Source organism: Rhinatrema bivittatum, chromosome 5 (assembly GCF_901001135.1).
Source record: "Rhinatrema bivittatum chromosome 5, aRhiBiv1.1, whole genome shotgun sequence".
NCBI lineage: Eukaryota > Metazoa > Chordata > Amphibia > Gymnophiona > Rhinatrematidae > Rhinatrema > Rhinatrema bivittatum.
In genome coordinates this window covers 114554626-114580453 of record NC_042619.1, presented here as the reverse complement: position 1 = coordinate 114580453, position 25828 = coordinate 114554626, and the positions used below count along the sequence as shown (strand labels likewise).

Genomic DNA, 25828 nt, shown 5'->3' with positions numbered 1-25828 from the left:
GCTCTATCAGCAGTCCACAGGGGATTTTCGCACATTGAGCTCTATCAGAGCCCACAGAGGTTTTTCTCATCTTTTCCTCAGTCTCTTTCTCTTTGACTGAGCATGCCCATGGGGAGCATCACAGCACAGAAGAGGAGGACCTGGTGAATCAGCTGTAGTAGCCCGATCTGCTGCTCCATCTTGAGTGCCAGCACTACAACATATTCGAACTGGTGGGGCTAATACTTCCTCTATGCTGATTTTGTATCTCGCAAGATCAGTCTTAAGTACCAGCTCTGTGAATTTTGAATACATTAGCAAGGAAGGCACATTAGGAGAAGCGGCCGATTGGGCTTCCTTTCACCTGGGTCTGGGTCATGCACAGAATGAGGTGCAGCATGAGCGGCCACATAAACAACCTTGCGCAGCCACACATCACACATCTTAGAGGGAACACTGGTCCAAAGTCTGTTCTGGAAAAATATAATTCTGTGAAATAAACAAAGAACATGCTCTTTGATATAATTTTGGAGTAGTACCTTTTCTACCTCATTCTGTAGGTTTGCAAAAATTTAATGCAATTATAGAAATGAATGTTTTGAGCATCCTGAAAAACTGAAACACTACAAAATCCACAAAGTTGCACTCATCTGTGGACGTGAAAGAAACAACTGTAGTGTGTACTGACTTGTACAAAACAGGTCTGTCCTGCAGGGCTTCCATAGCGTGCGTTAAAACTGGAGAAATGTCACATGATTCTTGCGTCAAGGTCCTGCACTCACCTAAAATAAAGGCCAAAGAGACAGTAAAATAAGTCATTGCTCTCAAAATCAAAAACATGAGTTGGTTGTTTTTTGGGTTTTTTTGCAGGTTTGGTGCACCACAGTATGTACAACTTTTCAACTGACACCACTTGTAAATAACCCATATCCAAAGACGGGACAGGCACAGGAGGGGGAAAATTGGTGTTAAGTGGGAAAAGAGACGCAGAAAAACAGTAAGTGCCGGGGGACTGAAAAACACAAAGAGGAAAGACAGTAAAACAGGAGAAAAAGGTACAAAACTACAATTCATGAGGGAAGAAAGAAGCAAGGGGGATGGTGAAAAGCAGGGACACAGAGCAATGGTGCGGAAGGAATCACCTCTAACACACAAAAACAGGGCTACCAAACTACTTTCAAAGACATTTAATGCTTGTTTTGTTTATTTGTTTTGTTCTTTTAAGGGAAGAAGATGAGTACAGAGTACAGATTTTATGGGAGAATATGGAAAATGTAAAATTGCAGTGGAAAATTGGATAATTATTGCAAAACTCATAATGCACTACTTAAAAAAAACCACCAAAACTTCACAGTGCCATCGTCCCTGTAGGACTGAATTCAGCTGGGAGCCTAAAAGAGCAGGAGGAAGTGGCCATGCACAATAAAATTAAGTAATTATGAAAATGTGGAGTGGAGAAATCAAGAACTTTGCATCATTTTTGTTGTAATAGAAAATATTACCTACTTTGAGCCCATCTGTAAAGGCGCTCATATGATGTCTCTTGGAGTAAAGCCATCTGCTCCATAATCTCAAGGCTGCAGGAAAAAAATATTATTGTTGTCACCTAATGAATGACTGCATCTGAAGTCAATCCATGCAAGTAACTTTACAAAGAAAATAAATGCAACGACTGGAGAAAACAGAATCACAAGACAAAACATGCTTTTAAAACAAAACAAAACAACTTACTGAGGGCTTTAGAGTTATTCCTGGACACTCACCCTGCTGTCTGTTGGTTTGTACGAAGAAGAACTTTGACATCGTTATGGATTTGCTTTACTCTTCCCAAAGCCTTGAAGAAGTTCTAAAAACGGATTCATTATTGAAAATATTACCAGCATTCCCCAAGGGTGATCACAAAATGATCAAGGTCACCATTTTACTCTAAACAGCTAATGAAAAGAGAATTTAACAAAAGTGACTGTGGCAGAGGACACGCTCATATGCAATGCAATCCTGTACTTGCCTTGCCAAGGGTAAGGGCAACTATTTCAGAGAAAGCAGAATTACTTAACTATAACAGGTGTTCTCCTAGGACAGCAGGATGTTAGTCCTTACATGTGGGTGACATCATCAGATGGAGCCCAGCACAGAAAACTAGAAACTTTGACTGGCACACTGAGCATGCCCAGCATGCCACTATCCGCGCATCCATGTGGGGTCCCTCTTCAATCTCGTAACATAGAATTCATGAGCGAAAAAATAAAACAACAAAGCTCAGGAAAACCCAACTCCGTGGGGTGATGGGAGGGTTTCCTTAGGACTAACATCCTGCTGTCGTAGGAAAACACCTGTTACAGGTAAGCAACTCTGCTTTCTCCTAGGACAAGCAGGATGGTAGTCCTCACATGTGGCTGAATACCAAGCTACAGACTGCTCCCGGATAGCAACAGCCCCTAACTGGGTGCCAATGGGTACAAGAACTACGGTGCTGTTGGTAACAGAGGGAGGCAGCCTGAACCCTAACAATGGGCCCTAGGTAGGGAGAGTTGGGTTTAAGGCTGGAAGAGATTTCGAAGGACAGATTAGCTGAAGTACTGTCTTGCCAACCATCCTTGTCCAAGCAGTAGTGGGCAGTGAACGTGTGTAAGGAACTCCACATTGCAGCCCTGCAGGTTTCTGCAACAGGAACTGCCCACAAGTGGGCTACCGACGCTGCCATAGCTCTCACAAATGAGCCTTGACACGGCCTCAAAGTTGAAGGCCCACCTGCGCATAACAGAAGGAGATACAATCCGTCAGCCAGTTGGACAGAGTTTGCTTGCGCACCACAACTCCCAATCTATTCTTGTCGAAAGATATGAAGAGTTGTGTAGACTACCTGTCGCATTCTGTGCATTCTAAGTAAAAGGCTAAGGCCCGTTTGTAATCCAAATTGTGCATCACCCGTTCGCCCTGATGTGAATGAGGCCTCGGAAAGAAGGTGGGAAGAATGATTGACTGACTGAGATGTAAATTAGTCACCACCTTAGGCAGGAACTTAGGATGCGTTCGCAGAACCACCATATTATGAAAGAATTTTGTGTAGGGCAGATACGTAACCAGCGCCTGAAGTTCACTGACCCTGCATGCCGAAGTGACCGCCATGAGGAAGAGAACCTTCCAGGTGAGGAACTTCAGATCGCAGGAGCACAGAGGCTCGATGGGATCTCGCATGAGCCGCACCAATACCACGTTGAGATCCCAGGACACAATGAGAGGCCGGAGGGGAGGCTTCAGCTGAAGCAGACCCCGCATAAATTACCCTAATAAAGGCTAAACAGAGATGGGCGTACCAGCAACACTCTGATGGTAAGCACTGATGGCACTCAGGTGTACCCTGACTGAACTGGTTTTCAACCCAGACTCCAAGAGGTGCCACAAATAGTCCAGCAGCTTCGAAGTGGGACAGGTGAATGGATCCAAGCCATGACCCTCGCATCAGATGGAGAACCTCTTCCACTTCAGTCTGTAAGATGTCCTGGAGGAAGGCTTCCTAGAAGCAACCAGTAGCTGAGACTCATCATCAGAGAGGTCAAGGGACCACAGGAATACCCTCTCAACATCCAGGCCATCAAAGCTAATGACCTGAGGGTCAGATGGCGCACCCTGCCCTGATCCTGTATAATCAGATTGGGGGAGGTCCCTAGACTAATTGGATCTCTAATCGACAGGTCCCGCAGGAGCAGGAACCACACCTATCTTGGCCATTAGGGAGCCACCAGGATCATGGTCCCCTTGTCCTGCTGGAGCTTCAAGAAAAGTCTTCATTACCAGCAGAAGCGGAGGGTATGCATACAGAAGACCCTTGTCCCAATGGTGGGTGAAGGCATCTGAGGCTGGTAGCCCGTTCGCCCTAAACAGGGAATAGAAGTGGCTCACCTTGCTGTTGCAAGGGGAGGCAAAGAGGTTCACATCTGGGGTTCCCCACAGGCGGAAGATCCGGTCCACTACTGCTGGACCCAGTGCCCACTCATGCGGGCGGAACGCTCAACTCAGGAGTTCTGCAACCACATTCTCTGTCGCTGCTAGACACACTGCTTGTAGGAGTATGCCTTGTGACAGAGCCCAGGCCCATATTTGCATTGCCTCTTGACAGAGGAGGAACGAACCAGTGCCCCTCCTGTTTATTTATGTACCACATCTCGACCTGATTGTCTGACTGGATCAGGACTACTTTGTGGGACAAGCGATCCCGAAACGCCCAAAGAGCGTAGCATATCGCCTGAAGCTCCAGGAAGTTGATATGGCATTGAGATTCTTGAGCCAACCAACAACCTTGTGTACGGAGGTTATCCACATGCGCCCTCCCAGCCCAGGGGGGGATACATCGGTGGTCAGTACTACCTGGGGCAGGGGAACTTGAAACGGGACCCCCTGCTCCAGATTTGACAGGTCCTCCCACCAGGACAGGGAGACCTGGAGAGGCTGTGTAATGCAGATACGTTCATTGAGGTCCTGGGTCGCCTGCATCCACTGAGACCGCAGTATCCACTGCGCTGTACGCATGTATAGACATGCCAAGGGGGTAACATGGACAGATGCTGTTATGTGACCCAGAAGGCGAAGCAGAAGGTGTGCCAAAGCCTGCCGGTGTCAGCAGACCAAACTCGCAAGGGATGACAGAGCAAGCGCCCAATCATGGGGCAGAAACACCTTGGCCTGAACCATGTCCAGTCTCACCCCAATGAATCCCAGGTGTGGCGTTGGGATGAGATGGGACTTGAAATAATTGATGACAATCCCCAGAGATTGCAGCACCCCAATGGTCATGTTGAGTGCACATAGCGCACCCTGCTGAGTGGCACTCTTGACCAGCCAGTCGTCGAGGTAGGGGAAAATGTACACCCCCTGACAGCGGAGGTGTGCCCCCACAACCGCCACAACCCCACAACCCCTTGGGTTTTCACAACTTGGTGAAAACCCGAGGGGCTGACGCAAGGCCAAATGGCAACTTCTGTACTGGAAGTGTTCCCTGTCCATAACAAATCGGAGTTACTTCCTGTGATCAGGGAAGATCTCGATGTAGGCATAGGCATCTAACGTTGAGGGAGCACAGCCAGTCTCCTTTTTGCAGGAGTGGGATCAGGGTGCCCAAAGAGACCATTTTGAACTTTTCTCTTTGAAGAAACCTGTTCAAAGCTCTTAGGTCGAGAATAGGGAGGAGGTCCTCTGTTCTCTTTGATATCAGGAAATACCGAGAGTAGAACCCCCTTCCCTGCTGGTGCAGAGGAACAGGCTCGATTGCTCCAGCTGTTAGAAGGGTGGAGAGCTCCGTTGAAAGTATTTCCTGATGAACGGATGAGGCCCACGATGGACATGGGGGAGAGTCTGTAGGGACATCCCTGAAGTCTAGCCGGTACCCTTGGTGAATGATGGAATTAACTCACTGGTCCGAGGTAACGTGGGGCCAGTGGGCCGCAAAGAGAGATAGCCTGCCCCCCCACCGGAGGGTAGGACACCGAGGGTATGGCAGTCTGGCTCATGTTCCCTGACTCCCAGTCAAAACCCTGAAGCAGGGCTTTGCTGGGGGGCTGGCTGAGTCCTGGGGGCCCTCTGTTGACTGGGACGACCCTGGGAAGCCACGCGAGGCATGCGTGCCCTCGAGGCAAGAGGGTAATATTTTCTCTGGTGACAGAAGGACTTCCTAAAGCCCTGTCGCAAGCACCTTCTGACTGAGGACGGCAGGTCAGAGGTATTGGCTGAGAGGTGCTGAAGGGTCTCGTGGGTGGTCCTTCAGCTGGGCCACTGCATCTCTTATCTTGTCCCCGAAGAGATTCTCTCCTGTGCAGAGTCAGATCATCCTTCGGGCACCAATGCCCGCTGCGGCCACTCTGGCCACCATCTCAAAAACATCATAGGTGGATCTCACCTTGTGTTTATTTGCTTCCAGATCTTGCTGTACCACTGCCGAAAAAGCATCCTGCTGCTGTTGAGGCAGGTGCTATGACAGTTCATGTACTTGCCTCCACAAGTTCCGGTTGTACTAGGTCATATACAGTTGGTAGGAGGCAATGCGGGCGATGAGCATAGTGCCCTGCTAGACCTTCCTACCCAGAGCATCCAACGCCCAATGATCCCAGTCTGGAGGAGTAGAGGCATGGGTAAGGGAGCACTTGGCTTGAGGGCAGACTCAACCACCACAGATTGATGCAGGAGGTGTCGCCTCTCAAACCCCAACACTTGTTGTACCAAATAAATGGCATCTGCCTTCCAATTGATCAGAGGAACGGTCACAGGGTGTTCCCAGATCCTGAGGAGTAACTCCTTGAAAATGTCATGAACTGGGACTGCCACTATTTCTTTTGGGGCATCCACAAACTGAAGGACTTCCAGAATTTCGTGCCGGGCATCCTCCTTAGTGAAGAGGAAAAGTCTTCTGGGGGGACCTAAGCCTCTTGTCAGGTGGAGACGGTTCAAGAGAAGGTCGCTTCAGTCGCCCGAAGAGGACACGGAAGTACAACTCAAAAGGATGTCTAGACATCTGAGCAGGGGCACCAAGGGAGATAGCGCAGGCTCCAGTACTAGCATGGGAACTGGTGCTGATGGCGGCTCGATAACCAGCAGTGCTCGTAGCACCACTAGATGAACTCTGCAATCCAACTCCTCTTGAAAGTCCACTGAGGAAAGAACAGACTGAGAAGAAGGAGGAGGTGCCACCGGAGCCTCGAGGGGGCTCAGTGCCCGGCACCGACACCAGTGGGGAATGCCAGGGACTCCCAGGTCTCATAGAGGCTGAAGCCTCCTCTCCATGGAGAAGCACAGCAGGCACCAGAGTCACACCTGACCCAGTGCCATGTAGAGATGGCAACCAGTGCCGATACTTATAGGACTTCCCTCAGTGCTCGGCCTGGTCTTTCCCCGGCGCTGAGGAAGACAAAGATCCCAATGCCTTGGAAAGTGAAGATACCGGAGAAGGCCTGTCTCCAGCCCCTCTCGAGACAGAAGGTCCCGATGGATGAACAGAGAGGGACGGCACATCTAGCGACTATCTATGACCTCCTGGAGGTAATGCCCCCGATGCCGGAGTAGATGGAACAGACTTTTTGAGCCCAAAAAGCTTTTCCATCTTATCCAGCCAGGCGCAACAGCCTTTGGGGGTCATTTGATCACAGAGAGCATACCCCCGGACTGTGCGACGCCCCCAAGCAGAGGATACAAACCTAATGCGGATCAGTCATAGACATGGTCTGCAGGCACAGGGGGCATCATCAAAAACCGGACGACGCCATGGAAATCAGTCAGCGAGCAGTCGATGGCCAGCGGCCACCAGGGAGCGATACACCGGGAATGGACTACAACAATGGGAAAACTTTCAACCTACCGCGCCGCAGGAAGACACCAACTGGTAGAAAAGGGATCCGGTGCAGAGACCGGCAAAAAAAGAAGGAAGAACTTTGAATAACAAACGAAAGAGCAGAGCTCCACAACCACGAGGCAATTACTTTGCGGAAAGAAAGAGACTGAAGAGGGACCCCCGCGTGGACGCGCGGATAGTGGCATGCTGGGTATGCTCAGTGTGTCAGTCAAAGTTTCTAGAAACTCACTCACCCCCTCCAGTGCCTGAAGTATCAAAGGATCGCGGCCTTGCAGCCTGGGCTGCTTCCTCCCTCCCAGTTGCCGGTGCCTTGAGGCCATCATGATGTGCCGACAGCTGACAAAGGTTTTCCATGCCAGGCTCCATCTGATGATGTCAACCACATGTGAGGACTATCATCCTGCCTGTCCTAGGAGAAAGCAATAGCGCCCTTAGGTGTAGGCACTATTAGCGAGTACCACCTGACGATTCTTGTGGATCATGCCTGATGTGAATATATCTCATCATTGTTGATCATATCTATGGGTTTTCTTCCCAAGCAGCTATTAGTTTCACTTTCCAATGTTAAAAATATTCCATTTTCTAATTCACCAGAACAGTGGAAACAGGTTCCAAATTTAGGACCTGATTCACTAAGAATGTTTCCCATAGGCACAAAATGGGAGAAAAGCCTTAATGAATCTGGCTCTTAGAAAGTAATTTTCAAAGAGTGCAAAGTAAAAAATACCCACAGACTTTACACTAATTTTCAAAATGAAAATAATGGGCGTACCCTGGGAAAACTACCCACACACACATTTACCTGCATATGGGTTGGGCAATATTATAAAAAAAACAACATTTCTGCAGGTAAAGAATAGCTTTTAAAATTTCCACCCACTTAAAGGATAAAATCCATGTGGCAAGCATACATATATGTGCAAAACAATTTTGCACAATCAAATAGTGGGAGAAAATGCAGGAGAACAGATTTATGCAGTTAAAATAAGCTTTTAACTGCAGAAATATATCTGGTAAAAAAAATCCAGATCCCTAAGTGCAGCCATACAGATGACTGCCAGAAATTTAACTTAGGAAGCTTGGCAGGCCTAGATTAAACCAGACATTCAGCCACAACTTTAGCCAGTTAACTGTGGCTGAATGTCTATAGAAAGTTAACCCATTTACTTCACTGCTGATCAGCCCTTTGAAAATCGAGCCCATAGGAAATAGAATATAAATGATAGATAAATCAGAATGCAAACTTTCAAACAAAAAAAGGGCTAAATCTTGCAGATATAATACAGATGTGTTTTTAGGGGTGGTGTAAAATGTTGAAAACATAAAGGGGCAATTTCCAGTTGCCTGTCTAGTTGAAAGGTTTGCAATTTATCTGGGTAGTTTCCCTTTGAAAATGGCATACATATCTTGCACCTGCTGTTTCTGTGCATGGCCAAGCTTGTGTACATTTGAAAAATTAATATACATGTGCTGTCTTCTTCCATCATTGGAACATCCTTTTTTTTTTTTTTTTTTTTTTTTTTTTAAATCCAGCTTAAAGAATGCAAATTGTGAAAGCCAATGTATATGCTTTTAGCCACTTTGATAGGGACAATTTCAACCAGGGCAATCTACATGGATAAATACTTATTTACCCAGGAAAGTACCTTAGAAAAGTGTCCACATAAAATGCAAGAAAAGCAAACACTGATATTGCTATGCAACCCATTTACCTGTATTTTACGGCAACCTCATCTTTTGCTGACCTGATGAAGGCAGTGTAATTCTCAAAAGCTAGTTACAAAATTTTAGGATTCTCCAATACATAGGCATCATCTGCTAATTGATTTGCTGACCTTCATTTCTACCATTTTGGAATCAAAAACATGTTTAGCTAAATACTTGCTGATGGTTTTGTTTCAGTGTTTATCCAGCTGTGTCCAAAGTTCATTCTGGACCATGCTAGCCAAGGTGCAGCCCTGAGCACCAACGGTTACTTTAACCCTTAGGCATCGAACGAGGGGAGCACGGGGACCATGCTGGCAAAAATTGGGGGGGGGGGGGGCTAACAGGAGAAGCCACATTGGTGGCAGTGGAAGGGCGCTTTATTCCCTTTCCGTTGCTCATCCCTGCAGTGTTGCCGCGATCCACTCACTCACCCCCTCCTGTGCCTGAAGAATCAAAGGATCGCGGCCTTGCAGACTGGGCTGCTTCCTCCCTCCCAGCTGCCGGTGCCTTCATGCCATCATGATGTGCCGACAGCTGAGAAGGAAGAAGCAACCTGCAGTCCTCTGAATGCTTGAAGCATGGAGGGTGAGTGAAGCATGGAGGGTGTGGCAGTGCCAGGATGAATTGCTGGAAAGGAAATAAAGCACTGGCCACCTGCGGAGAGTGAGAGAAATGTGGGTGAGTAGATATGGGAGGGGTATCAAGACTGCTGGGGACTGGGGAACAAGATTACTGGGAAGCGAGGGAGCGGTTGAGCAAGACTGCTGGGAGTGGGGGGTCTCGGAGAGGAGAGGAGAGGGGCTGAGAGCAAGTCTGCTGATGAATGTGAGATCTGGAAGAGGGAAAGGAAAAGGGGGCTGGGGAGCAAGACTTCTGGGTTGTAAGGTACCTAAAAGTGAAGGGGGAGAGGGGAGCAAGACTGCTGGGAGTCGGGGGTCTGAGTAGGAAGAGGGACTTGGGACCAAAAGTGCTGGGGAGTTTGGGGGTCTGAGAGGGGGGCTTGGGACTAAGCATGCTGGGAAGTGGAGGGCTGAAAGGGGAGGGGAGGCTTGGGAGCAAGAATGCTTGGGAAAAGGGAATGGGGAACAAGACTTCAGGGGGCTGATAAGCATGGGTGCTAGGGATGGGTGTATGAGAGCCAGAGACCGTGTGTGTGTGTGTGTGTGTGTGGAAGGGAGAGGTTATATGTATGAGACGGAGCCTGTGTATATATATGTGTGTGTGTGAAAGAGAGAGGGTGTGTATGAGAGTCTATGAGTGAGAAAGGGACTGTGTATGAACATGTGTGGGTTTTAGAGAGAAAGGGAGGTTTTGTGTCAGAGAGAAAGAGAAGGGAAGGGGTGTGTATGTGAGATAGAGAGGAAGTGAGACAGCATGTGTGTGTGAGAGAGAGAGAGGATAAAGTTTGTGTGGCCCCCTTCTCCCAATCTATGACTGGAAATAATAAAAAAAATCCCAAATATGGAGAGCAGCAAATTTTTTTATCCTTATTATTTTCATTATTGGATGTTATTTGATGTGTCTGCTGAAATATTATATTGGTGTTTCGGGAAATGTATAAACATTTTCATGAGAGTTTAATTATTGGATGCTCTCTTCATTAGCTGTTTGGAAATATACATAAGAACATAAGATATGCCATACTGGGCCAGACCAAGGGTTCAACAATCTCAGTATCTTGTTTCCAACAGTGGCCAATCCAAGTCACAAGTACCTGGCAAGAACCTAAACATTAGATAAATCACAAGCTACTATTGCTTATTTATTATTGCAACAGCAGTTTATTAATTTTTCCTCTAGGAACTTATCCAAACCTTTTTTAAACCCAGTTACACTAACTGCTGTAACCAAATCCTCTGGCAATGAATTCCAGAGCTTAACTATGCACTGAGTGAAAAAGAATTTACTTTGATTTGTTTTAAATGAGCTACTTGCTAACTTCATGGAGTCACCTCTTTGTCCTTCTATTATCTAACAGAGTAAATAACTGATTTACATTAACTTGTTCAAGTCCTTTCATGATTTTGTAGACCTCTATCATATCCCCTCCCCCCCCCCCTCTTCTCCAAACTGAACATCCATAACTTCTTTAGCCTTTCCTCAAAGGGCAGCCGTTCCATGCCCCTAATCATTTTGGTCGCCTTTCTCTGCACTTTCTCCAGTGCAGCTATATACTTTTTGAGATGCAGTGACCAGAACTGCACATAGTATGCAAGATGCGGTCTCACCATGGAGCGATACAGAGGAATTATGACATCCTCAGTTTTATTTTCCATTCCCTTCCTAATAATTCCCAACATTCTGTTTGCTTTTTTGACTGCCACAGCACACTGAACTGACGATTTCAAGGTATTATCCACTATGATGCCTAGATCTTTCCTGGGTCGTAACTCCTAAGGTAGAACTTAAAATTGTGTAACTACAGCAAGAGTTATTTTTCCCTATATGCATCACTTTGCACTTGTCCACATTAAATTTCATCTGCCATTTGGAAGCCCAATCTTCCAGTCTTGCAAGGTTCTCCTGCAATTCATCACAATCTGCTTGAGATTTAACTACTCTACAGAATTTAGTGACATCACAAATATGATTACCTCACTCGTCATACCGCTTTCCAGATCATTTATAAATATATTAAAAAGCATTGGTCCAAGTAAAGATCCCTGAGGCACTCCACTGTTTATCTTATTCCAGTGTGAAAACTGACCATTTAATCCTACTCTCTGTTTCCTGTCTTTTAACCAACTTGCAATCCATAAAAGGACATCGCCTCCTATCCCATAACTTTTTTGTTTTCTTAGAAGCCTCTCATGGAGGCCTTTGTTGAACACCTTCTGAAAATCCAAAAACACTACATCTACTGGTTCACCTTTATCCACATGTTTATTCACCCATTCAAAAAAATATAGATTTGTGAGGCAAGGCTTCCCTTGGGTAAATCTATGTTGGCTGTATCCCATCAAATCATGTCTAACTAAATGTTTTGTGATTTTATTCTTTATAACAGTTTCCACGATTTTTCCCAGCACTGAAGTCAGGATTACCAGTCTTTAGTTTTCCAGATCACCCCTGGATTCCTTTTTAAATATCGGGGTTACATTGGACATCTTCCAATCTTCAGGTACATTGGATGATTTTAATGATATGTTACAAATAGGTCTAAAATATCATTATTTGTTCTTTCAGAACGCTGGGGTGTATACCATCTGGTCCAGGTGATTTACTACTCTTCAGTTTATCAATCAGGCCTACCACATCTTCCAAGTTCACCATGATTTGGTTCAATTGATCTGAATCATCACCTATGAAAACCTTCTCCAGATCAGGTACCTCTCCAACATCTTCTTCAGTAAACACCGAAGCAAAGAAATTGTTTAATCTTTCCGCGATGGCCTTATCTTCTCTAAGTGCCCCTTTAACCCCTTGATCATCCAACAGTCCAACCGACTCCCTCGCAGGCTTTCTGCTTCGGATATATTTAAAAGTGTTTTTATTGTGAGTTTTTGCCTCTATGGCCAGATTCTTTTCAAATTCTTTTTTAGCCTGTCTTATCAATGTCTTACATTTAACTTACCAATGCTTATGCTTTATCCTATTTTCTTCTGATGGATCCTTCTTCTAATTTTTGAATGAAGATCTTTTGGCTAAAATAGCCTCTTTCACCTCACCTTTTAACCATGCTAGTAATCGATTTGCCTTCCTTCCACCTTTCTTAATGTATGGAATACACTGGTCTGTGCATCTAGGATGTTTGTTTGGTTTTTTTTTTTAACAATGTCCACATCTGTTGCACACTTTGTACCTTTCAGTTTTTACCTTTCAATTTTTTTCTAACTATTTTTCTCATTTTATCACTTTCCCTTTTGAAAGTTTAGTGCTAGAGCCATGGATTTACTTACTGTCCCCTTCCAGTCATTAATTCAAATTTAATCATATTTTGATCACTATTGCCAAGCGGTCCCACCAACGTTGCCTCTCTCACCGACTCCTGCATTCCGGTAAGAACTGAATCTAAAATTGCTCCCTCTCTCATTGGATCCTGTACCAATTACTCCATAGAACCTTTTTTTATTCCATCCAGGAACTTTCTCTCTCTAGCATGCCCTGATGTTTCACTTACCCAGTCAATATTGGGATAATTGAAATTTCCCATTATTAGTGCATGACCAGTTTGGTTAGCTTCCCTAATTTCTCTTAGTATTTCACTGTCCGTCTCACTATTTTGGCTAGGTGGACGGTAGTATACTCCTATCACTATTCTCTTCCCCAAAAGACACGGGATTATTACCCATAAAGATTTAATTGTTCATTTAGTCTCACGCAGGAACTTTATCCTGTTGGGCTCTAGGCCATCCCAGACATAAAGCACTACCTCCACCACCAAGACGCTCCTCTCTGTCAATGCGATATAATTTGTACCCCAGTATTGCATTATCCCATTGGTTATCTTCTTTCCACCATGTCTCTGAGATGCCAATTATGTCTATGTCATCATTCACTGCTATACACTTCTTAGACCTCTGGAATTAGCATACAAACATTTCAAAGTGTGGTTTTTGTTTGTATTAACATTCTGCTTTTCAGTTGACAGGGATAAATTGGAATCTTTTAGCTCAGATGAGTTTTTTATTATAGGCACCAGGATTAAGAACATAAGAACATGCCATACTCAGACCAATGGTCCATCAAGCCCAGCATCCTGTTTCCAACTGTGGCCAGGCCATAAGAACCTGGCAAGTACCCAAAATCTAAGTCTATTCCAAGTTACTGTTGCTAGTAATAGCAGTGGCTATTTTCTAAGTCAACTTAATTAATAGCAGGTAATGGACTTCTCCTCCAAGAACTTATCCAATCCTTTTTTAAATACAACTGCACTAACCACATCCTCTGACAACAAATTCCAGAGTTAAATTGCGCACTAAGTGAAAAATAAATTTCTCTGATTAGTTTTAAATGTGCCACATGCTAACTTCATGGAGTGCCCCCTAGTCTTTCTATTATCTGAAAGAGTAAATAACCGATTCACATCTACCTGTTCTAGACCTCTCATGATTTTAAACACCTCTGTCATATCCCCCCTCAGCCGTCTCTTCTCCAAGCTGAAAAGTCCTAACATCTTTAGTCTTTCCTCATAGGGGAGCTGTTCCATTCCCCTTATCATTTTGGTCGCCCTTCTCTGTACCTTCTCCATCGCAACTATATCTTTTTTGAGATGCGGCGACCAGAATTGTACACTATCGAGCGATACAGAGGCATTATGACATTTTCTGTTTTATTCACCATTCCCTTTCTAATAATTCCCAACATTCTGTTTGCTTTTTTTGACTGCCACAGCACACTGAACCGACGATTTCAATGTGTTATTTACTATGACGACTAGATCTCTTTCTTGGGAAGGTGTCAAACGCCTTCAGAAAATCCAAGTGCACTACATCTACCGGTTCACCTTTATCCACATGTTTATTAACTCCTTCAAAAAAGTGAAGCAGATTTGTGAGGCAAGACTTGCCTTGGGTAAAGCCATGCTGACTTTGTTCCATTAAACCATGTCTTTCTATATGTTCTGTGATTTTGATATTTAGAACACTTTCCACTATTTTTCCTGGCACTGAAGTCAGGCTAACCAGTCTGTAGTTTCCCGGATCGCTCCTGGAGCCCTTTTTAAATATTGGGGTTATATTAGCTATCCTCCAGTCTTCAGGTACAATGTATGGTTTTAATGATAGGTTACAAATATTTTTACTAATAGGTCTGAAATTTCATTTTTGGGTTCCTTCAGAACTCTGGGGTGTATACCATCCGGTCCAGGTGATTTACTACTCTTCAGTTTATCAAACAGGCCTACCACATCTTCTAGGTTCACCGTGATTTGGTTCAGTCCATCTGAATCATTACCCATAAAAACCTTCTTCGGTACAGGTACATTGGATGATTTTAATGATAAGTTACAAATAGGTCTAAAATATCATTTTTTAGTTTTTTCAGAACCCTGGGGTGTATACCATCCGGTCCAGGTGATTTACTACTCTTCAGTTTATCAATCAGGCCTACCACATCTTCCAGGTTCACCGTGATTTGGTTCAGTTGATCTGAATCATCACCCATGAAAACCTTCTCCAGTATGGGTACCTCCCCAACATCCTCTTCAGTAAACACCGAAGCAAAAAAATCATTTAATCTTTCCATGATGGCCTTATCTTCTCTAAGTGCCCCTTTAACGCCTTGATCATCCAACAGTCCAACTGACTCCCTCGCAGGCTTTCTGCTTCGGATATATTTAAAAAGTTTTTACTGTGAGTTTTTGCCTCTACGGCCAACTTCTTTTCAAATTCTCTCTTAGCCTGTCTTATCAATGTCTTACATTTAACTTGCCAACGCTTATGCATTATCCTATTTTCTTCTGTTGGATCCTTCTTCCAATTTTTGAATGAAGATCTTTTGACTAAAATAACTTCTTTCACCTCCCCTTTTATCCATGCCGGTAATCGTTTTGCCTTCTTTCCACCTTTCTTAATGTGTGGAATACATCTGGACTGTGCTTCTAGGATTGTATTTTTTAACAATGACTACGCCTCTTGCACACGTTTTACCTTTGTAGCTGCTCTTTTCAGTTTTTTTCTAAGTATTTTTCTCATTTTATCAAAGTTTCCCTTTTGAAAGTTTAGCACGAGAGCCGTGGATTTGCTTACTGTCCCCCTTCCAGTCATTAATTCAAATTTTATCATATTATGATCACTATTGCCAAGCAGAATCTCTCTGTTGGGATGCCCCAACTCTAATGCTTCATTAGTATCCTTCGAAGATACCGCCCTCCAATCCATGCGCTGCTGAGCAACAACTGTTGGCTTTCCCCTTTGTTCTAGTTTAAAAGCTGCTCTATCTCCTTTTTAAAGGTTAGCACCAGCAGCCTGGTTCCATCCTGGTTAAGGTGGAGCCCAGCCCTTCGGAAAAGACTCCCCTTTCCTTGAAAGGTTCCCTAGTTCCTTACAAAACTGAATCCCTCTTCTTTGCACCATCGTCTCATCCACATATTGAGACTCCGGAGCTCTGCCTGCCTCTGGGGACCTGTGCATGGAACAGGGAGCATTTCAGAGAATGCTACCCTGGAGGTTCTGGATTTCAGCTTTCTACTAAGAGCCTAAATTTGACTTCCAGAACCTCCCTCCCACATTTTCCTATTTCAATGATGCCCACATGTACCACGACTCCTGGCACCTCCCCAGCACTGTCTAAAATTCTATCTAGGTGATGCGTGAGGTCCGCCATCTTCGTACCAGATATGCATGTTACTAGGCGATCCTCATGCCCACCAGCCACCCGCTGTCTATATTCCTAATAATTGAATCACCAACTATGATGGCCGACCTAACCCTTCCCTCCTTGGCATTAGCCCTGGGAGACACTTCCTCGGAGCGAGAGGACAATGCACCACCTGGAGAGCAAGTCCTTGCTACAAGATCCTTTGCTGCTATACCAGGTTGATGCTCTCCAATCATGAGACCTTCCTCCTCCAAGGGAACACCAGGGCTGCCAGACTGGATTTGGGACTTGGCTACTATGTCCCTGAAGGTCTCTTCTATATATATATATTTATTTATTTATTTTTATATACCGGTGTTCGATTTTACACATCACATCGGTTTACATTCCAACAAAAAATGCAGGAAATCAAGCGTTTCCTTTGTCAATACATTGAACAATAATAAACATGGAAATTGTTAACAAGGGAGATAAAAACATGGGAAAGGTTAACATTAAGGGTTGCATGAAGGGGTGCACAAAGGGGAGTGCCCCTTTGTCGCACCCCTTCAGTGTGCGAAGCACAGAGCGCAGCGTCTGCTGGCTTGGTGCCTTTCAACGGTCCAGCTCCGTTTGTGATGATGTCGGGGGAGGGGGCGGGTCTCTCAATCATGGCTTTCCCCATAGCATCCTCCTCTCAGCTTCAAAGGTAGTTTTTTTCAAATTTTTTGCCTTTTTTTTACCTTGGATGTTACAAGGTGTTCAGCACTGGTGGGTAGCCCTCCCCTTCATTAGCGCCTGCTGGCTTGGTGCCTTTCAACGGTCCAGCTCCGTTTGTGATGACATTGGGGGAGGGGGGCGGGTCTCTCAATCATGGCTTTCCCCACAGCATTCTCCTCTCAGCTTCAAAGGTAGTTTTTTTCAATTTTTTTCTATATACCTCTCTGTCTGCCTCGGCTCCTCCAGGTCTGCCACTCTAGCTTCCAGAGATCTGACTCATTCTCAGAGAAAGGAGCTCTTTGTATCGGATGCACACATACAATTTCTCACCTTCTCTCCTCCAGGGTATACATATTTAGGCCTTCAACCTCTCCTCATAAGTCATTTGATGGAGACACCCCACCATTTGGTTGCCCTTCTGTGGACTGCCTCCATCCTGACTCTTTCCCTTTTGAGATACGGTCTCCAGAACTGAACACAGTACTCCGGATGAGGCCTCACCAAGGACCTGTACAAGGGGATTATCACCTCAAGGTTATTCCTCTCTCTACGTAGCCCATCATTTTTCTGGCTTTAGTTATAGCCTTGTCACATTGCTTCGCCATCTTCAGATCGCTAGACACTATCATCCCAAGGTCCCTCTCTTGCTCTGTGAACAACAGCTCTTCGCCCCCCGTCACATACTGTTCTTTTGGATTACTGCACCCCAGATGCATGACTCTGCACTTCATGGCACTAAATCCCAGCTGCCATATCTTTGACCATTGTTCAAGCTTCCTTAAATCACATCTCATTCTCTCTACTCCTTCTGGTGTGTCCACTCTGTTGAAGATCTTAGTATCGTCTGCAAATAGACAAACTTTACCTTCTATCCCTTCCACAACGTCACTCACCAAGATAGTGAGTGACGTTGTCCCAACACCAATCCTTGTGACACTCCGCTTAACACCATTCTCTCTTCAGAGAATGTTCCATTTATCATCACATGCTGTCTTCTATCCATCAACCAATTTGAAATCCACACCACCACCACCTTGGTGCTCACTCCCAAGCTTCTCATTTTATTCACAAGCCTCCTACGCGGGACCATATCAAAAGCTTTGCTGAAATCCAAGTAGATGACATTGACTACATCCAATTTATCTGAGTGTTTAGCTAGATAAGTTGGAGACGTAAAATTAGCTGGATAACTCAACCAGCTTAGGACTTTTCTACCATTCTGTGTCTATGGGAAAAAAGCTTAATGAATGTAGCCTTAAGTCTGGTCATGTCAGAAAGCAGTCATAAAAGTTAGCAGGATAAATTTATCCAGCTAACTAGAACTTTATGCAGCTATATGCAGTAGAAAGCCTAATCAGCAGTACTCCAATAAATTTAGCCAAAGAAATTGTCCCTCACCGCGTTGCTGAATATGGACCTCATAAAGATGTTAGCAGATATTGTCTCATAATATAGTCTGCCCAGTTGTCTCCTTTTCTGGTTTGCTACCTCTTTTGGTAGATAAGAATATATATTCCAATACTTAATCCAACACCCAGGTCTTACCACTAAACTTTATAATAATCCAAACAGCTTTCACAATTAGTAAGGAGAAAGACAAAATAAAGATAAAGATTTATTCTGGAACAAAATGCAATTACGATTTAAGTCCAAGAACAGATAAAACTACAGAAGGGAAGTTGCTTTTAATGGTATCATTAAGTGGAAGCAAAGCAGCACTAATTTTATTCCAAGGGTTAGAGGAATAATGAATGCCTTTGAGATGCACATCATAAAATTACTGTATGTGCTAAAGTTCATCTCTCATAATGTCATAAAGGAAAAAAATGCTATAGCATCAATATCATAAGTAAATCTTTTCAAAATATTTTGTTCACGTCTGTATAGTTATATACACCTTTAGTATTGCTCAGTATACAGCTAAACTTAACCAGGATCATAATAAAAGCTTAATTATCTATTTACAAATTACCCCTCACAAAAATATTATAATTTATTTCTGATTAATATTTTTAAATTACACAACCTAACATAATGAAAAATTGTGTATATCTGCAATAATTTTTCCCTAAAGGTAGCATCTTTTATACAATCACACTTACAGATCACGAGCATCAAAAGAAACTCCTAAACTAAGAGTTCTATAGCCTTGAATTCAGTTGCCAAGCAACCATTTGTTAGCAGTTCACTCAAGTGGTCCATTCCCCTTCTGCTCAAATATGAAGTGGAAAGAATGAATCTCAGCTGCTCAAGGGGTGTTGGGTTGTGCAAAGCTATAAAAAAATACTACCCTTGGAGAATAATAATTACCAATAAGTAACTTCTCTTTTTCTCCAAGGGCAAGTACTTTGCATGAATTAACACTTACAGAGATTTACAAACTAGGTTGTATATGATCATCAAATGCAAACAAGGGACAAGAGTTAAAGGAGTCGTATACATGTTGAACACAGAAAAAGTCATTAAAGACTTAGAGGCCTATGCAGTAAGCTTTAGAATGCAGGTTAAGGCTCTCTTGTACAAGCAAAAAATAGCAAACTATGCAGGAAGGTCTTGCCGTTCACATTTAAGGGGTTTTAGAAGACAGGAGCATAAGCATGCAAAAAATCTCAAAACCTACACATGCAAATGAAGGAACATCATAAACAAATGAGATGTTAGCGAGCTCATGTTAAATATCATGGTATGCTAGCTCTACCAATTAGTGAAAGCTTGTTAACTGGTTGTTATTTAATACCTCGGACTGGTGTTAACATGAGCCAGTTTCTCACTGAGGAGAAGCTAAATAATAGAGATGTCTTCGGGTTAGGATTTTGTGTCGGGCTTCGGTTTGGGGGGGCCCCCGGTCCCCTGGGGGAATTTCATTTTTCCCGCAGTTCAGGTGTTTTTTTTCGGGGGCCCCGATTTTTGGGTTAGTGCAAGCTAACTCCCGATAGTGCGCACTAACCCAAAAATGAATTTTTTCCGAAATTTTGGAAAAAAGTTGATCGTTTTTCAGTTCTCCCGAACCATTCCGAATTAGGCAATTTCATTGAAATTGCCTAAGTCGGGAAAAATGATTGCATATCCCTACTAAATAATATTATCACACTAAAATATGCATGCTCAATTCTCTTTTTCTCTTGACTCCTCCTGCTGGCTTCCAGGGGGTATAGAAGGAAGTCTGCCACATGTAGGCTTGCTTGTCAGTGCAGAGGAGAGGAGGTCAAAGGAAATCAGAGAATTCCTGAGGAGGAAAAGCCAGACCATAAACCCACAAGCCTCTGATGTCTGCCAAGGAAGTATAGGACATAGAGGAAGAGGAGGAGGAAAATGAAACATGTACACAAACCCAGTTGTTAATTCTCCAGTTATCACTTCAGTTTTTTGCAACTAAGGATTCTCTGTGCTTATCCCATGCCCTCTTCAACACTTTGGCTAAGCACAGAGGATCCTTAGGCATGCTTTCAAGACTTGGTTAGTGGGTGACTGTCTAGGAGGGTTGGAAGCTGGCTGATTAGGTAAGAAAGAATTGTTATTTTTTACACTATTTTTATAACTTGTTTCATTTCCCTGATTGGGGGGTGATGGTAGCCATGCGACCTTAAATTCAGAAAAGAAAGCAAAGGCATGGCTTTTCACCTAGGCCTTATCCTAAGACCCATTTCCTCCAGCCCATCTACTTAAACTCCTATTGAGGAACTATGTTACACACATGGGCTCGGCTAGGTTTCAAACTATTCAGAAATGGTTTCCCATGCAGGATCCCATTGCAATTCTAACTGCACATTCTGATTGAGTGTAAGCTACTCAAGTGACTCTGTTCATGTAGAGGTCCATATTCAATCATGGTCCGGATAGCAAAGTTAGCCGGATAAACATATCTGGCTAACTTTGGCGGTATATTCAATCATGCAGCCACACTACTGAATATAGCCAGCTATCTTAAAGTCTGCCAAATAACTTTATCTGGCTAACTTTAGCTCAGCTCTTTGGTGCGACCAGACTTAACTGGAAAAGTTATCCAACTAACTCTATCGGATTTAGCCAGATAATTTATCCGGCTAACATAATTCCTCCTCAAAATGTTCCCATAAGAGCCCTACTTTAATATGATATCTGTTAAAATTTTGCTGGAAAAATGCTCAAGTATTCATTTAGCCAGATAACTAGCAATAAATGCCTGTAAATATGGACCTCTTAAATTTTATTGTAATCCGCCTTGAGAACAAGTTTGGGAAAAGGCGCACCTTGAAGACCACACCTTGAATACTGTATGTAGTTCTGGTTGCCGAATCCCCAAAAGAAATAAAATTGTACTGGAGAAAGTACAGAGAAGGGTGACCAAAATGATAAAGGGGATGGAATGGCTCCCCTATGAGGAAAGGCTAAAGAGGTTAAGGCTGTTCAGCTTGGAGAAGTGACACCTGAGGGGGGATATGATAAGAACATAAGAACATGCCATACTGGGTCAGACCAAGGGTCCATCAAGCCCAGCATCCTGTTTCCAACAGTGGCCAATCCAGGCCATAAGAACCTGGCAAGTACCCAAAAACTAAGTCTATTCCATGTTACCGTTGCTAGTAATAGCAGTGGCTATTTTCTAAGTCAACTTAATTAATAGCAGGTAATGGACTTCTCCAAGAACTTATCCAATCCTTTTTTAAACACAGCTATACTAACTGCACTAACCACATCCTCTGGCAACAAATTCCAGAGTTTAATTGTGCGTTGAGTAAAAAAGAACTTTCTCCGATTAGTTTTAAATGTGCCACATGCTAACTTCATGGAGTGCCCCCTAGTCTTTCTATTATCCGAAAGAGCAAATAACCGATTCACATCTACCCGTTCTAGACCTCTCATGATTTTATAGAGGTCTATAAAATGTGAATTGGTTATTTACTTTTTCGGATAATACTTTTTCGGATAATACAAGGTCTAGGGACCACTCCATGAAGTTAGCAAGTAGCTCATTTAAAACAATTTCGAGAAAATTATTTTTCACTCAATGCATAATTAAAGCTCTATAATTCATTGCCAGACTTTTGGTACTGGTGTTGTTGTTTGGGTTTTGGGATGGCTGGATATTGCTATGTGGGTTTGGCAGGTTCGCTGAGATGGCAGAGGATTTTGGTGGTCCCCTGACTTTTTTGGTGTTTTTCTGTTTGTTTCTCTTTCCTTTCACTGAGCGAGTGATGGATTGAGCATGTCTGGGGGATCACTACTGTGTAAGCAGATGGGTGCGACCATGCATGCCTTTGGATGGGGTTTTCACCCCGTTCCCTTACGCTATTTTCCTAGTTGGCGTTTGCCGTCCAAGGGTTGCGAATGCGCCTTTCTGGGGGGGGGGGGGGGGTGTTGCCATTATTAGTTGTACCAGAGTGGGATTTTTCAGAGGGACCTTGTTGGTCCTTGGTTTACTTTACAGCATTTCTTCAGTTTTGAGTTGGGGGTAGATGAACTAAAAGGTTGGGGACAGGGATCTGATGCAGGTCCAGAGGGGGTGTACTTTGGAGGGCAGGGGTCATAGGGAGTTCTGAGCAGAGCATCAATGTGAGACGGACTAGGGGATTCTTGAGGGTTGTGGGGGGTAAGCAGGGGCACAAGGAGGGAGGGGCATGGTGCAGGTTTTGAAGGGCATGTTCCAGTCGAACTGCTGTGGCTTGTTCCGCGTTAGCTTTAGTTTATGGTGGGGGGGGGGGGGAGTGCTGTTGAGGAAAGGTCTGGGATCTGGCCGAGAGATGGTGGTGCATGTTTTTGCTTTTCTTTTCTTTTCAGGTCTACAATGGCTTGATAGAAACATAGAAACATAGAAATGACGGCAGAAGAAGACCAAACGGCCCATCCAGTCTGCCCAGCAAGCTTCACACATTTTTTCTCTCATACTTATCTGTTTCTCTTAGCTCTTGGTTCTATTTCCCTTCCACCCCCACCATTAATGCAGAAAGCAGTGATGGAGCTGCATCCAAGTGAAATATCTAGCTTGATTAGTTAGGGGTAGTAGGGGTAGTAACCGCCGCAATAAGCAAGCTACACCCATGCCTATTTGTTTTACCCAGACTATGTTATACAGCCCTTATTGGTTGTTTTTCTTCTCCCCTGCCGTTGAAGCAGGGAGCTATGCTGGATATGCTTGAAGTATCAGTTTATTCTTCTCCCATGCTGTTGAAGCAGAGAGCCATGCTGGATATGCATCGAAAGTGAAGTATCAGGCACATTTGGTTTGGGGTAGTAACCGCCGTAACAAGCCAGCTACTCCCTGCTTTGTGAGTGTGAACCCTTTTTTCTTCTCCCCTGCCATTGAAGCAGAGAGCTCTGCTGGATGTGTGTAGTATCAGTTTTTCTTCTCCCCTGCCGTTGAAGCAGAGAACTATGCTGTATATGCATAGAAATTGAAGTATCAGGTTAATTTGGTTTGGGGTAGTAACCGCCGTAACGAGCCAGCTACTCCCCTCTTTGTGAGTGCAAATCCTTTATTCCACATTTCCTCTTGCTGTTGAAGCTAGAATGATGTTGGAGTCACAGTAAGCATGTGTACGTTTATTGAATAAGGGTATTGTCTCCAGGCAGTAGCCATCATTCTGGCGAGTCACCCACTCTTCATTGGCGGCCTCTTGACTTTATGGATCCACAGTGTTTATCCCACGCCCCTTTGAAGTCCTTCACAGTTCTGGTCTTCACCACATCCTCCGGAAGGGCATTCCAGGCATCCACCACCCTCTCCGTGAAGAAATACTTCCTGACATTGGTTCTGAATCTTCCTCCCTGGAGCTTCAAATCGTGACCCCTGGTTCTGCTGATTTTTTTCCTACGGAAAAGGTTTGTTGTTGTCTTTGGTTCATTAAAACCTTTCAAGTATCTGAAAGTCTGTATCATATCGCCTCTGCTCCTCCTTTCCTCCAGGGTGTACATATTTAGATTCTTCAATCTTTCCTCGTACGTCATCCGATGAAGATCCTCCACCTTCCTGGTCGCCCTTCTCTGTACCGCCTCCATCTTGTCTTTGTCTTTTTGTAGATACGGTCTCCAGAACTGAACACAGTACTCCAGGTGAGGCCTCACCAAGGACCTGTACAAGGGAATAATCACTTCCCTTTTCTTACTCGATATTCCTCTCTCTATGCAGCCCAGCATTCTTCTGGCTTTTGCTATCGCCTTGTCGCATTGTTTCGCAGACTTCATATCATTAGACACTATCACCCCAAGGTCCCTCTCCTGCTCCGTGCACATCAGCCTTTCCCCCCCATCGAATACAGTTCATTCGGATTTCCACTCCCCATATGCATGACTTTGCACTTCTTGGCATTGAATCTCAGCTGCCATATCTTCGACCACTCTTCCAGTTTCCTTAGATCCCATCTCATTCTCTCCACTCCTTCCGGCGTGTCCACTCTGTTGCAGATCTTAGTCTGGGGCTTGGTCTGGGGTTCCTTAATAATCCATATGCAATGCTGTTTCCAGATACGGTGAATTCTACTCCTCTGTATCTGGAGCAGTGGGCATTTCTAGAGCGACAGAGGGAAGCAGTGGCTTGTTGCTGAAACGAGTGGGAAGCACATGCTTCACCACCGCCCCTTTTCCAATTTTGGTGTGGGTGGAGCGGTAAGCGCCTGTGTCGGTGGGAGGGAGCTGTTCTTTCTATGGAAGGCGTTCCCTTTGGGGTGGGGACGTGTGTCTGGGTGTCCTGTTTTGATGGATGGACATTTGGATGTGCAAATCGGGAAAGGGGTGGGCTTTCAGGGTTTTTTTGCAGTTTAGGGGACATGGCAAATGCTGCATGTTGGCGGGCTTTTGCCTGAGTTGGGATGCTTGGCACAGTTCATCAGCTTTTGAGGCTGCAGCAGTTTGGGGCATTTGCTGGACTTCATTGGCTAGTATTTGCATGTTTTTTATTTCTTTGCATGCGTCTACTGGATTTTCCTTGATCTGATGAGCTTGGATTGGCTTGGGTGTCGGGCAGTGGCTGTGGTCGGATTGCTGGGAGAAGGCCTTACAGGAGAATTTGGGTCCTGCAAATTTAGATGTGGCTTGCGATAGTAGAATACTTATGATAATCCGTTCAATTTCCCACCTTCCTATCTCCTTTTTTATACATTTCAATTACTGCTACTTAACATTTCTATAGTGATACATGACAAATGTAGCACTGTATCAACACACAGTAAAGTCAATCCATGCATAGTGGTGCTTGCTGCCTGATAGGACAACCATAAAGAGCTGAGGACTCAGAGCTTTTCATAAAGCATGACAATGGTGAAAAAGAAAAATAAATAAATAAAATTGGTTAATTTGATTATGAATGGATATTCAGGATTAAAATAGATAGTAACCTTGCCCAGGTGGGCTTTACATGGATTTTAACAATGCGAGAGAAGGGGCAGGTCACACAAGTTCACAAAGGTTATTCAAAGCCCACGGTGCAGCCAGGTGAAAAGCATGCAATCACTGGTAGAGGAGGGGAGACATAGATTGGAGGGGCTTGTCTGATGAGTGGACGTGGTTTGAATCCTGTTGTAGTCTTTTCATGTGAACTGTGCCTGTCATGTAGTGTGTGTTCGTCTTCTGTCCTGGTTATGGTTGGTACCGAATGAAGTAAGGGGACTTTGGGCTCCTGTATCTTCGTGGTTGTTGATGCAGGTGCCGCCCCTCCCCAATTGCCTTAGTTTACAGCAGGTCATTGGGCTGTGTGAGCAGGAATTGAGCAGGCTTTGGGCATACCTGTTGAGATGTCCAGGTTGGCAGTAATCTATTCTACTTGTTTGCCTATCTCATGGGTGCCTGTATTCTTAGATTGGGCTTATCTGGCCCTGCATTTTTTCTTTTGTTTCCTTTACGTTTTGATTTCCTTGGGGTTTCTCATTGCAC

The 25828-nt window shown here is 44.3% G+C and overlaps 1 protein-coding gene across 1 annotated transcript in view; it reads right to left on the bottom strand.

The window, feature by feature from the left end:
- The window catches only part of COG6 (component of oligomeric golgi complex 6), a 284653-nt gene that overhangs the window by 134317 nt on the left and 124508 nt on the right, over positions 1-25828 (bottom strand). Inside the window, exons 6-8 of the mRNA XM_029602762.1 lie at positions 1743-1825; positions 1486-1556; positions 668-761 (exon numbers count right to left, since the gene is read on the bottom strand). Of these exons, the coding sequence (XP_029458622.1) occupies positions 668-761; positions 1486-1556; positions 1743-1825 (248 nt within the window). The remainder of the gene's footprint in view (positions 1-667; positions 762-1485; positions 1557-1742; positions 1826-25828) is intronic.